The sequence below is a fragment of the Periplaneta americana genome, chromosome 4, assembly GCF_040183065.1.
Source record: "Periplaneta americana isolate PAMFEO1 chromosome 4, P.americana_PAMFEO1_priV1, whole genome shotgun sequence".
Classification (NCBI taxonomy): domain Eukaryota; kingdom Metazoa; phylum Arthropoda; class Insecta; order Blattodea; family Blattidae; genus Periplaneta; species Periplaneta americana.
The window spans coordinates 88,902,711-88,916,582 of NC_091120.1; the positions used below are offsets into that span (position 1 = coordinate 88,902,711).

General features: G+C 33.7%; 1 protein-coding gene across 1 annotated transcript in view; it reads right to left on the reverse strand.

Moving 5' to 3' along the window:
* Positions 1–13,872, reverse strand: part of LOC138698030 (uncharacterized) — a 181,121-nt gene that overhangs the window by 41,730 nt on the left and 125,519 nt on the right. Inside the window, exons 2-3 of the mRNA XM_069823710.1 lie at positions 9,632–9,782; positions 5,394–5,611 (exon numbers count right to left, since the gene is read on the reverse strand). Coding sequence (XP_069679811.1) covers positions 5,394–5,611; positions 9,632–9,778 — 365 coding nt within the window. The 5' untranslated portion in view covers positions 9,779–9,782. The remainder of the gene's footprint in view (positions 1–5,393; positions 5,612–9,631; positions 9,783–13,872) is intronic.

Sequence of the window (13,872 nt, forward strand, 5' to 3'; positions counted from 1 at the left end):
CAAATCCTTGTATTGCCGTAAAAAGTTGTATTTTTACATAGCCTATTATTCCATGTATAATATGAACAATAATTAGATTGGTCATCTAATACGTCATAGATTATAGTAACGTTTTAGAAATAAACAATAATTATATCAAGTCAATACTACTACTACTACTACTACTACTACTACTACTACTACTACTACTACTACTACTAATAATAATAATAATAATAAACAAAATTAATTTCATTTTCAAAGCTATATTTAATTATATTGTTGATGTGTATTCACAATCACAAGTACTAATTTTAAATTACTTAATTATCAATCGATGAATAAATAAATAAATAGATAAATAAGTAAATAGATAAATACGTAAATAAATAAATAATATAGACAAGAAATAAATAACTTCCTCACACTTTCTGATTGCGCGTTTTATGTAATAACTACTTAAGGATTCTTTTGCGAATCGACTAACGAGGTTTGTAACTGAATTTTTGCTAAGTAGTAACTATTCTTACTGCAGAATTAATTCTTTCTTAGATACTTATTAAATCATTGTAGGTGGTACCTGCAAGGGGTTATCACAGACGTTCCTCCAAAAATAGATGTGAGTTATAATTTTCTCTTATACACATACACATACTTCACCTCAATAATTTTCTACAGAATTCAAGCAGAACTTTTATGACTATAAACTTTCCTTCAAACAAGTGTTCGATATTAAGCATATTTCGGAATAATAATTCATTAATATTGTTCTACAGTAAAAAGGATTGTAAGCATAATCACCGTTACAAATAAATATCAGGAAGAAAAACGAATACTAACCATTTTCCTTCATTTTTCTGTTTACACTCTTAACACTATATCACTGATTAAATTTCCAACTTCTTTACCGTGTTAATATTTAGGATTTACCTTGCTTGACTAGTTTCGAAGTCTTGTGCTCAGTTATCCAAGGCCTAGTCTTTGGACAATGCTTTTGGTTTTATCGTACATGCAGTGAATATTATAATGAAACGAGTGTACTCATAACGTAAATTAAATATCATAGCTATCTATAGAATACCTTTGAACATTTTAGAGAGCGATTAAACAATATTTAATCTTCTAAGATTTAACAACACGGTGTAGCCAAGTAGGAGTATTATACAAAGTAGAACAAGCAATTTTCCTTTTAGAAATAAACATATACGGACGCATTAGATGTATTTTTGGCTTACATAGTTTCCAATTTTGGCGTTCGTGGTACCATCCCCAAATACGCCTACAACCTTTTAAAATCAAAAGGATTCACATTTTGCAATTTTCTTCTATAAGAAGTAGTATTTTATTTATCGACGCTTTCAATTGCAGAGGTTATTCAGAGCTGAAATTCAACGTGGGTGAAAAAAGGTAACTCTTGCCTGGAAACGTCTGTCAAGAACAGGGTACTTTTACGTGCCGTAAATCTATGGCATGAGTTACACAGTTTTACTTTGCTTCCGATAAAAACCACACACTTTTCTGTTTTCTTTCAATTCTACGTCGACATACTGACATGCTTGCTATGCTTAGACCATTATGTGCAGCTATTATATTGGGTGTTCATTTCAAAGTGTGTCATGACGTCACTGTTGTGAGTCAGCGATTTGAAGCGAGTTTCAGCTTTTATGTCAGAGAAGTTGCCTATTAATCAAGGCGTTCAATCTGAACTTGAGAACGTGTATGGTATAACTTGAACGTCGTAGCAACAGATGGCTGTCTGTAAAGTCTGTGTGCTACCATAACCTCTTTCGAACTGTGTTTTGCGCGGGCAAGTCGTACGCAGGGTATTTGTTATCATTGGTTGCGTACGGCAACATTCCACAACACAAATCAAATGCTCTGTGTCCATGTTGATCGTCGAAGTTAATGTCAACAAATACGTAAGTAATCGTCTTAACCCTCTCCCCATAACCCGACAGTAAGAAAAAAACAAACCTCAGTACGTGTTTCCAAACAGTTTACATTCCTGCCACAATAGGCATTACCGTAGGTATCGGCAAGTACTCTTCAGCATGAACGCCGTACTTGCTAGGCAACTTCTCTGGCACATAGGTAAGACGCCTCTGCGGAAGTGTAGGAAGATTGAATTCTCTAGGCTCATCGACTAGCCACATGATGGCATACAGCGAGCCATGACACATTTTGAACTGAACACGCAGTAGTTATAATCGATATGTACATTCAGGTCTATCAAGACAGTAATTACCAGGGAAAGGATTTATAAGTAAATACATATTTACTTATAAAGCTAATATAATTTATATTTTGCATTATCTTTATGTTTCACAATGTGTAGGGTTGAAAAATCCTACTTTTATTTTCCATATTTTTCCATATTTTAGAGTTTAGTACATATTTTCGTTAATTTCCATATATTTTCCATATTTCATATAAAACAGTCCATATTATATTAGGTTTAACAATAAAACAAAACAAAATTCCATTAACTTTTAAAAATACATTTCAACAATAGAGATTTAAACACATGTTCAGTAATCCCTTTAACATCAGAGTTATTTGAAAATTAGCAGTCCTATCAACAATGGGAAAGTAAGTTACAAAACTGTATTAATTTAATTTAAAATTTTTAACAGACTTCAGTTGTGCAGCTCAACAGTTAAATGCCAGTCAGAGTACACATAGGTTCAGTTTTGTAAATCATACTATAAAGACGGTAAATATGCCAAAAGTACGTCATTCAGTCAATTTAAAATCAAAACTAACAAGTTACATTTCAGAATTTAAAGAAGATGGTTTATCAACTGACAATAAAATATTATTTTGTAATTTGTGTCAGTGTGCAGTATCATCTACACAAAAGTTCCTGGTGCAACAACACATTACAACTAGTAAACATCAGGCCAACAAACAACTAAATTCCAAGCAGAGACAATTGTTTTTAACACAACCAACAACATCGAATGTAAGATCTGAGTTTAACATCGACCTGTGCCGTTCTCTCATCTCTGCTGATATTCCTCTCTACAAACTAAAGAATAAGGTCTTCAGGGAATTCCTTGAAAAATATACTCAACATACAATCCCGGATGAGTCAACACTTAGGAAGACGTATGCTCCATCCATCTACGATGAGACAATACAGAAGATAAGAGATGAAATTAAAGATAGTTCAATTTGGGTTTCCATTGATGAGACTCCCGACAAAGAAGGTAGACTTGTTGGTAATGTAGTTATCGGTTTGTTAAGTGAACAATATTCTGAACGAATTCTTTTACATTGTGATGTTCTAGAAAAGTGCAATAACAAAACTATAGTTAAACTGTTCAACGAAGCTATGGGTATCCTGTGGCCAAAGGGTATTATGTACGATAATGTGTTATTCTTTATTAGCGATGCTGCCCCTTATATGGTCAAAGCTGGACAAGCATTATCTGTTGTATATCCTAAATTGACTCATTTTACTTGTGTGGCGCATGCATTTCATCGTGTGGCAGAAGTGGTCAGAGACAATTTCCCTAAAGTAGATTTGTTGATTTCATCAGTGAAAAAAGTATTTCTCAAAGCTCCCAGTAGAGTTAACGTGTTGAAAGAAATGTACCCTGAAATTCCATTGCCACCAAAGCCAATTTTAACTAGATGGGGTACATGGCTAGAAGCAGTTGAATATTATGCCGAACATATAGACTCTATTAACAATGTTCTCCTTGCATTGGACTCTGAAGATGCCGTCTCAATTGATACTGCGAAAACAGTTACCTGTGACATAAGTGTGAAGAATGACTTAGCTCACATTCAGCATACATTTTCATGCATCATAAAAACGCTCAAAAGTCTCCAAAATAGGCACCTTTCACTATCTGAAAGTTTTGAAATTATAAATAGTACTGTGGAACAACTGAATCGTGGTAGAGGTAAAGTTGCAGATGCAGTAAGAGCTAAGGTGGACACTGTACTTTCAAAAAACCCTGGATATGAAGAACTACAAAAGGTTGTTGCTGTGATGAGTGGTGATCAACAGTGAAGATTAACTTGGACTTATCCCCAGCAGACATTGTGAAATTGAATTATGTACCAGTTACTTCTTGTGACGTCGAACGCTCTTTTAGTCAGTATAAATCTATCCTCAGAGACAATAGAAGAAGATTCACTTTTCAGCACTTGAAAGAAATGTTTGTAACCTATTGTTATGGTAACAGACAATAAAAATTGTGTTTTGTTGAAACTACATTGGAAGATAAGGTACGTCCATTATATTTTTTGTTTAGTTTGATTAAAATGTACCAATATTTAACGTACATAGTCATTTTTTTTATAATTTTAAGTCCATATTTAATTCCATATTTTGGTAAAAATCCATATTTAATTCCATATTTTGGTAAAAATAACTACATATATATTTACATATTTCATATATTTTTAGTCCATATAAATCCGTTCCCTGGTAATTACACACTGAAAGTATTGTAGATTAATTTGTCAATGTTGTATATACAAATACATAAATACATAATGCTGGAAGAAAATTAGTTGCCAAGATAATTCTGTCCAAAATAGGTTGAAGGTTTGTATACCTTCAATATTTCAATGATAATATTTTTTTCTCTGGAATGCTGCTTACGTTATTTCCAAATTTTTGCGTACGAATGTCTAATCAGACTGTAAGATGTCAAATCGAAAGACAAATATCCTCTGACTATTTGCTTGTCATCAATAAACAGTCCATAGATGGTACTGATTGTACCGTCAGAATCAGATACAACACACGACAATGTTGCACGGTCACTTTTCCACGAGATTACGGATTCTACGACCTAACACGACAGAACTCTCAGATGCACGGAGGGGCGGTAAACGCGAACTTCGTCGAAAATGAATGTTGTGTAAACTAAATAGACAGAAGACACCAAGTCGTGAATCACGATACTTACAGGAATGCGGTCCTACAGACTTCAATAATCTTCCGTAAGATAGGAGTAATAAACACATTTTGCGCGACAACTCGAAAACTCGTAATATGTATCATTTTTAATACACCATAACAAATTTTCTTTAACTTTTGTATGCAATCGCAAGTTACTAGCTACGCCCGACTACCTCTACTGTGAATGCCTGGTTCTTCAGTTGCCTTAAGAGCCTGACTATACAAAATGAAGTCTGGTTCCGTATGTAAACAGAACAAGATGGTCCAGCATGTGCAATCCCTCTGGCTAATAACTGTTCAACCAATTTCAGCTTCTCTTTCAAATACTCTTCTGCAAAGATCTACTTGACTTTGCCGTGTTACATTCATTTATTTTAATGTATAAGGTTCTAGCTGTCAAATATATTTTTTAAAGTAGCAAAACGACACTTAGTTAAACATTTTAAACATGAAAGTGGATATATTTAAAATAAATTTGGTTGGAAATACTAACCTGGAAAATGATGATGTAGAACACAAGTTACTGAGATTAAAATGGCTCCTCTGCATTGTCATATCCATCTGTATGTCCAGCAGTTGACGTTTGGTTGCACGTAAGAGTTTTTCAGCCTGCTTCACTACTGTGTAATTTTGTGGAAATAACACTACGTCGTCGAGGCCCAGGGAAGAAAAGTAATATGCTTCAGATGGCTCATTTCTACTTCCAAAATCCTGGAATAAAAATTTTCAAATGTTTTATTCGTTTAGTGCTTCCATATTTTTAAATTAGTAGGCTTACTCACATACATGAGAATGTCAATTCTATTCTCGCGTTCGATCATAATTTATGTGATTCCTTGTTCCATTAATTGTATGTATGTAAGTATGTATGTATGTATGTATGTATGTATGTATGTATGTATGTATGTATGTATGTATGTATTAACACTACAATTGGGTATACACCCGGTGGCAGTGATATATAATATACAATAATTACAATTACAGAAATAAAATAAAATAAACGTAAATGAAACAAAATAAAATAAACGTAAATCTATAAATATTAGATGCAATAAACCTAGGATTATAAATAAAAACTATTCTATAATAACGCCTACGATAATCAAAAGTAAATCTAACTTATAAGTACTTCTATTTCACCCAACTATTACCAATTTAAATAATTACATATCACCTTAATTAATTACATACCAACTTAATTACATATCATCTTAATTAATTACATATCACCCTAATTTATTTACATATCAACTAAATTACATATCATCTTAATTAATTACATATCAACTTAATTAATTATATATCAACTCAATTACTTACATGACACAACTTAAATAATTACACTGCACCTCCAATTACATTTTCAGTCTAATCTTCTCAAACTTTCCTTAAATGTGTTGATTTTAAGAGGACCACCCTGAAAGATTGCCGCAGGTAAGCTGTTCCAGTCTACTATTGTGCGGTTAACAAAGGAAAATTTTGCCACGTCCGTTCTTTGTTTTCTACATTTAAACTTCCTAATATGATCAGCCCTTCCTAAGTATGATGGTGTTGCTAATCTAGCATTGATATCGGTCCATGCTTTGTGTCCCATTTGTGCCTCAAGCAATGCGGTGAGTCTCGTTTTTCGTCGCCTTGATTTGAGAGGTTCCCACCCTAAATCTTTTACTATCTTCTCACCATGTCCCTTCCCCATTTTGACATATTTTGCTGCCTTGTGTTGGACCTTTTCTATTGAATCGATTTGGTTTTGTCTGTACGGATCCCAACCTACTGTTCCATATTCCATAATTGGGCGAACAAGGATTTTGTACGCTAATTCTTTTGACTTTCGGTTAGCCATTTAGAATACGCATAGAGAAATGTAGTGCTTTCCAGGCTTTCCTTGTGGTATTATTGACTTGTTCCTCCCAACCCAGTTTGTTACTTAAATATATACCTAGGTATTTACAAGTATTCACTTGTGGCACCGATGTACCATTCAGCTGATATCCGAGACAAATAATAATTAATGCTAACGGAAACAATGAGCAAATTGTTCTTCAAACAGAGCATCGAACGTCAGTCTTTCATACTGCAACCACAGTCTACTATATACAGTCACGAAGCTTGGGGTGATTTTTTTGCAAATCTTGCGATAGTTGCTAGCCGCTTGGAGCGCTGTGAGTACTAGGAACCACAGCCATCGTGATCTAATTCAGGCCGTAAGGCAGACTATGTAACTCGCTTAACCCGATCACGAAGGGCGGCGTTTCAACCATATAAATTAGTTGGAATACATAAACAGTAACATATGTTTCTCTAAAATGTAGTGTAATTCCATTAATAAAATTTAAAACAATGATTATGAGACACTTCAGACATAATTTACTTGCGAATTAAGATGTAATATTATTTATGGTGTGAAAATTACGTTGTTCGTATGTGTAATACCTGCCTTTATTTCGATTAAATATTGCGCAATTCTTGTACATTCATTTATGCACGATTCAATAATTTTCAATTGCACTGCACGGATATTTAGATATGTTGAAATTATAGGTTATGTTTACTGTACCAGTTGCCCCTTTCTGTCTAAATTTAGTGATCTCCAATGCCTTGCCATTCATATGAAAATTTAAGGAAGGTAGATGTGCTAAATTGAAATCCCAATATAAATTCTTTTTTATTAAACCTCAAAATAGCTTCCATTCTAAACTTGAAATGTTGACGCGAACAGATTATGTTAACATGTAAGATTCTCTTCACATTAAAATAACACAGTTTTGTAATTATTTCTGCAACATATTATGCAACAAGAAGTAAACGGAACTTATAACACATTACCACTAAATAAAGCTTAGCAATGATAAGCAATAAAGTTATAATATTTCACTGAGCTCCATACACTGAAACAGAAAACCCGAACAAACATTACGGCCTGGTCTAGATCGAAAAAGCATTGACTGTGCCGTATTTCGCATTTTTGTGAAAAGTTCGTTATCGGTTGTAATAACTGTAAATGGCTAAAATACAATAATCTGAAAAATAATATGGGACAAGGAGACGTTTGTAGTACTATAAATTGTAAGAAAAATAGGTTAGAGTTATCCTTCCGAAAGATCCAGGAAGGTGAGTTTATAGAATGTAATATATATTTTATTAAAATAATATATAAACCTTATGTATTTCATATTTAAATAGTGGAAGGAAGGTGTTAATTTTTTTCAAAATAACACGATATCGAAAGTACAATACATTTTATGGTCTGCTAGGGAAAGAGTCTGTGATGAGGCGATAGTAGTGATCCTGGTGGTGAGTAACTATCTATGGATGCATATTTCAACTGTTTACGTTTGCATATTTAGTAAGTATTAAGCTTCGTGACTGTATATACTAGACTGTGCTGCAACTCTCCTTTCTCTATTAAGTATCTAGGTTATTTTTCACAGCATAATAATACTCAGCATATAGTATCTTAACGTTTATAAAAGAGCACTTCTCTAACCACAAGTAGTGGACTTAAATTATTATTTTGACAATACTCAAATGATCATCTTAGAACGAAAAGTACGGGTTTACCTCTCATTCCTCAATATTCCGAAAATTACTGACTATGCAACACATATTCAAATTCGGTTGTCAGTGCTGTAGACTTGTACAGTTACAACAGATAGGTTTCTCATCCGAGCTCAAATTGTATTGGGTACGAAAATACAACTTTTGGTAAACAAATATGGCGTAGCAGATGGCAACTGTACAGACTAGTTCAAATATTTGATTTTTTTTAAATTAAAATCGATTAATGTAGGTATTCATAAAATTATTAAACATAATATCAGGTGGTTATAATTAAACTGGCGGTGTTCAGAGTGGCACAGCACGGACTGTAATGATCGTAGGGGTGTGAAACCTCGTAGATATGCTAATTAAGCAATTCACTCGGGAATTATTAGGCAGAAAATAGTTCCAAGTCTGGCTACCAGGTAAAAACATGGCGCTGTAAGCAGTCAGAACGTGGTATGGGCGCAGGAAAAAGGCAGGAAAGATCAAACACATGATAACGATGGTGGTTCTGGCACGTTTATTAGGAACTAAGGTTACAAACACTGGAATTTGATGGAAGAGTAGGGGAAACGCTGCAGTATATCGAATCTGAAGGACAAAACTCTCATTTATATTACTCCAAGTATAGAGTACGCCATTTGACTGCTTACAGTGCCATATTTTCACCTAGTGGCAAGATTTGGAATTAATTATTTTTACATAATTCGCGAGCGCATTGCTTAATTACCATATCTACGAGGTTTCATACTCCTACGATCATTACAGTCAGTGCTGTGCCACGCTGGACACCGTCAGTTTAATTGTAACCACTTTGTATATCTGATAAATTAGAACGTTAAATATTAACGCCCAGTCACGGAAGTGACTTAATTGTTTTATAACACTGTATTTCTTTCGAAATAGAAAAGGGTAGGTCTAATGACCGTTTTTTAATGTAGAAAAGAACAACAATGGATATATCTCATTTCTAGTGAGCTTATTTTGACAGATTTCTGTCATTCATATCGTAAGTGCTAACATTAAAAACCACATCACATAATATTGAACAACAGAGGGTTTCTGCGTGAAGCATGTTAAACGTGACAAACAAGGCACTTGGAGTTTTGGTACTGGTAAAACTATCATTACACTTATTTAATATTCTGTACGATAGTAATGTAAGTTACATGTAGTTTCACTTACCAAGTCATCGGTATTATTTTGAATATATGATGGTTCTACGTTTTCTCTTTCTTGGTTCCTGAAGCCTTTAGTCAATGTCTTTGGAACTGCGCCTTTAGAATCCAAACTTTTATGAATTTCTTCATGATCATCTGGCTTGTTCTGCATCTCCCTGCAACAGAAGCGATGCAAGTAGAGAAGTTTTTTTCTAAGCACATAGAAGTTGGTTTTTATTCAGAATGTTGTGATACTGAAACAATCTATTTTGAGATTTTCAGGGAAATACACTTTTGCACAAAAAGTAGTTTGGGCATGTTGTCCTACGTACAGCAGCTTCAGCAGCTTCTTCAGAATTATTGGTTGAATTTTTTTTATTCAACAACTACGCGGTACATTTACCCGAGGATAATACATATAATATACAATAATTTTATTAAAACAAACATTTAGAGAGTCTTTATTAGAAAGGGAAATTATACACATATTTCTTCAAAATTGGTTCCTATTATTTTTTCACTATTTTGTTTCTTCCATAAGATCACGTTACAAATAAAATGGTACAAACGACATTTCTCCAAAAATGTTTTTGTCAAAGATATGACTTATTTACATAATCATATCCTCAATCGAAAACTCCTTCAGAGGAAAACTTCAGGACTTAAAGTTATACATATATACAAATGGGTTGTCAATTTTGACACTTCCTTAATCATTAAAGAAATAGAGAAGACTTTTCCTACAAAAAATTAACCGTTGCTTAGAGAATTTTATTATTCCACGAATTGAAAAGTTCTCGAGGAAAAAAAACAGAACTGAAAGATATCCACACGAATTATTGTATCTACTTTTTAAAATTGACGTAATTCCAGCCACTACGGAAATGAGACTAAATAAAAGGTCTATGTTTTTCTGTGAAAACTTAGATTTTCTGTAGACTAAGTCTAAAAATGTACTTTTAGGTAATAGTTTGTCACGCAATTAAAAGACAGGTATGAAGAGATAATTCAGGATTTTTAATAATTTCTAAGGACATTTTTACAAGCAAACTAATATCCACAAAAGAAACAGTTTTACAACATCTCTTTCAACGATCTGATTTCATAGTACTGCTGGGTATATTTTATGTGAATTAATATAAAATTAATTACGTTCACCTATTTCAAACATAACATTCATAAATGAAGTCGCATTTTTCCTCATTTCAGTGACTTCTTTTAAGTGTAGAAGAATTACATTGAACTTTAAAAAGAAGACAACGAATGTCTCAGAACTCAGGAGGATATGGGTCTAGCAAACAACAAAAGGTTCAACTTTAACCGTTAACGATCCGAGGACAAGAGGTATGTCAAAGAGGCCCGCTCACGCAACTGCGAATATTCCTCGTGCTATTTTGTATCTAAATCCATCGCCAAGCCGAGCGGCACACGCTGCACCTATCCCTTCCCTCAAGTTCTCTGTCTAAAAATAGCTGAACTTGACTATTCCGATGTTGAATAAGGGCCACGGCTGTGACCCTGGCTTATTATTAGGCTTCTCTCTCTCCGCATTCCGTTTATGTAACTGGACGAAACCTAATGAAAATTAACTCAGAAGTGTTGCTGTGGGCAAAAAACACCACATCATTACAACGTAGTCGTCTAGAAAAGAGAAAGTGTTTCTGTTTCTACTGCAACATGAATGAATCTCCCTAGCAATGGTAGCGTTTATCGTACGACGTCCGGGATATGTATTTTTAAACCCACATGGTGAGGGGCACAAAGAGGAGAAGGGAAACACTGTTCAGTGACATTGACAGCACATTAAACAACCAACCAATGTTCACTATCATCCATCTATGTTAGTTTTTATATCTACATGATGTATTATTTAACGTCCAGCTTCTGTAAGACTGTCAAGCTATTACAATTATTGTAATCTTGGAATAAAGTGATAGTAGGTGAAGTTACTGTCAAAACATTTTCCTGGAGAAACTGACGAAACTAATAAAAACCTCTACTATGGGAACCAACACTGAACTCCGAAAGTTTCGAATACACATTGAATCTCTTTGTCATGTTTATTTTTATATGTACATTTCAGTGTCGCTTAAATATTAATGGCTTATTAAAGTATGTTAACATTTTCACTATAGCAAATAAATAAATAAATAAATAAATAAATAAATAAATAAATAAATAAATAAATAAATAAATAAATAAATAAATATATAAATGTCCAAATAAATAAATATATATATATATGTCCAAATAAATAAATAAATAAATAAATAAATAAATAAATAAATAAATAAATGTATATATATGTGTGTCCAAATAAATAAATAAATAAATAAATAAAGTAAATAAATAAATATATATAAATGTCCAAATAAATAAATAAACAAATAAATAAATGTCTACATGAATGAATAAATAAATAAACACATAAATAAATAAATTTATGAATAAATGAATGAATGTATAAGTAAGCAAATAAATGAACTCGCAGTAAGAGTGCCCGAAGAAATGATTACAGACTTTGACGATACATATTATTCACTAACATAAGTAAAAATAACTTTTATTTTTGTACCTACATATTACAATTCCCTCAAAGCTGAATTTTCCTAAATTTGATGAAAGAGTAGGAAAACGCTGCAGTATATCGAATCTGAAGGACAATACTCTCATTTATATGTGTTCATGTCTTATGCTAAGGACAGAGTACGCCATTTGACTCTCCAGCATTTCTTATCTTTGCAAAGATACCTTTAGAGTGATTCTGTACACCCTCTGGAATGCCACATGTTTGTGAGGTCTAGTTAATTGTCCTGCAGGGTCCCCTATTGTTTTGGTGAAAGAACTTGGCTTGGCTTTTCGAGGGCTGGAATCGGAACGGATCCTTGTACTCATGTTTGCTTTGGCCCATTATGCGCCCTATGCATGCGATGATTGTCCAAGTCCGACAAGTGACTTGAGTAGCATTCATGAATCCGATGTCTCAGCCCTGACAGAGTCAGATCCCATCCTCAGTCGAGTATCTGATAACCCCTGGCCAGGATCTCAGTTCATCATCATCATCATTGAAAACTCGTATTAACGAACCCCAAGACTTCTTTACAGCCTTTTTTCAACCACTGAAGTTTATAGATCAAATGGGAAGAATGTGGAGAATATTGGTGACATTTAACGACTGTGGTGCATTGAAGGTCAATGAATAACTTTGAGAAATTACATTAACGCATTCGTGAGCAACCTGGAATATTCTCGAGCCAACGCGAGCTTCTCTGTGATGAAGGGCTGAAAACTGTGTCAATAGCTGAACACCACATACAGCATTTTTTTTCTGTAGCAGTAACAATGAAGACTTTGTAACTCCGTAGATATTTTTCGACGAATGTTTCATTCATCCATCTGTCTGTCTATTTATTTATTTATTTATTTATTTATTTATTTATTTATTTATTTATTTATTTATTTATTTATTTCAGTAAACATTACATACCGCTAAAGTATGTAACAATTTTTGACGCAGATTTAACTGCATTTGTCAAGCACTCCATATTACCTGGACCTGTGCGGTCTTATTTCGTGTCAAGTTGCGGCCTCGCATCAGACAATTAACGACCGTGACCGGCAGATATTCCATTTCTGTATATCGCAGACTAGAGTGATTAAGAGTCTGTGCCTGATCGCGGCAACTTGTCTGGCCGCCATGTATGACGGGTAAGTCGAACGAACAGAAAGGCGTAAAGCAAAACGGATTATTATTCACAAACGCAGTGATCAGATCGAAACTCAAAAAATAACCTTAATGAAGTACGCTAATTCACAAAAGAGAAAAGAATGGAAGAAATGTATACTTAAATAATAAGGAAACAGGAATAACACATTTCTGTCTACAATTATACAATAGTAACTTCTTATTCCTCCCAACTACAGCTCGGGATGGGCCTTCTTATATTCGTAAATACTGTACATGTTCGAAAATTTGTTCGATCTAATGCTACAATTAACACTCGATGGGACTCTCGTGATATGAGGCACTTCTTTCATAGACACTATTCTTGTGAGGGCTTGACCTCTTTGACGTGGTTCAGCACTTCGCCAGACCTCCACCAAAGACAACACAGGAAATTACATTTACAAGAACAGAGAGCCATGTGGGGAATCCGAACCCACGACCTTAGCCTCCTCGCAAAATTTAATCTTTAGTTGTATGCATTGATAAACAATACAAATATACATGGAAATAATGTTTAACGAAAAATTAAATAACAGAAA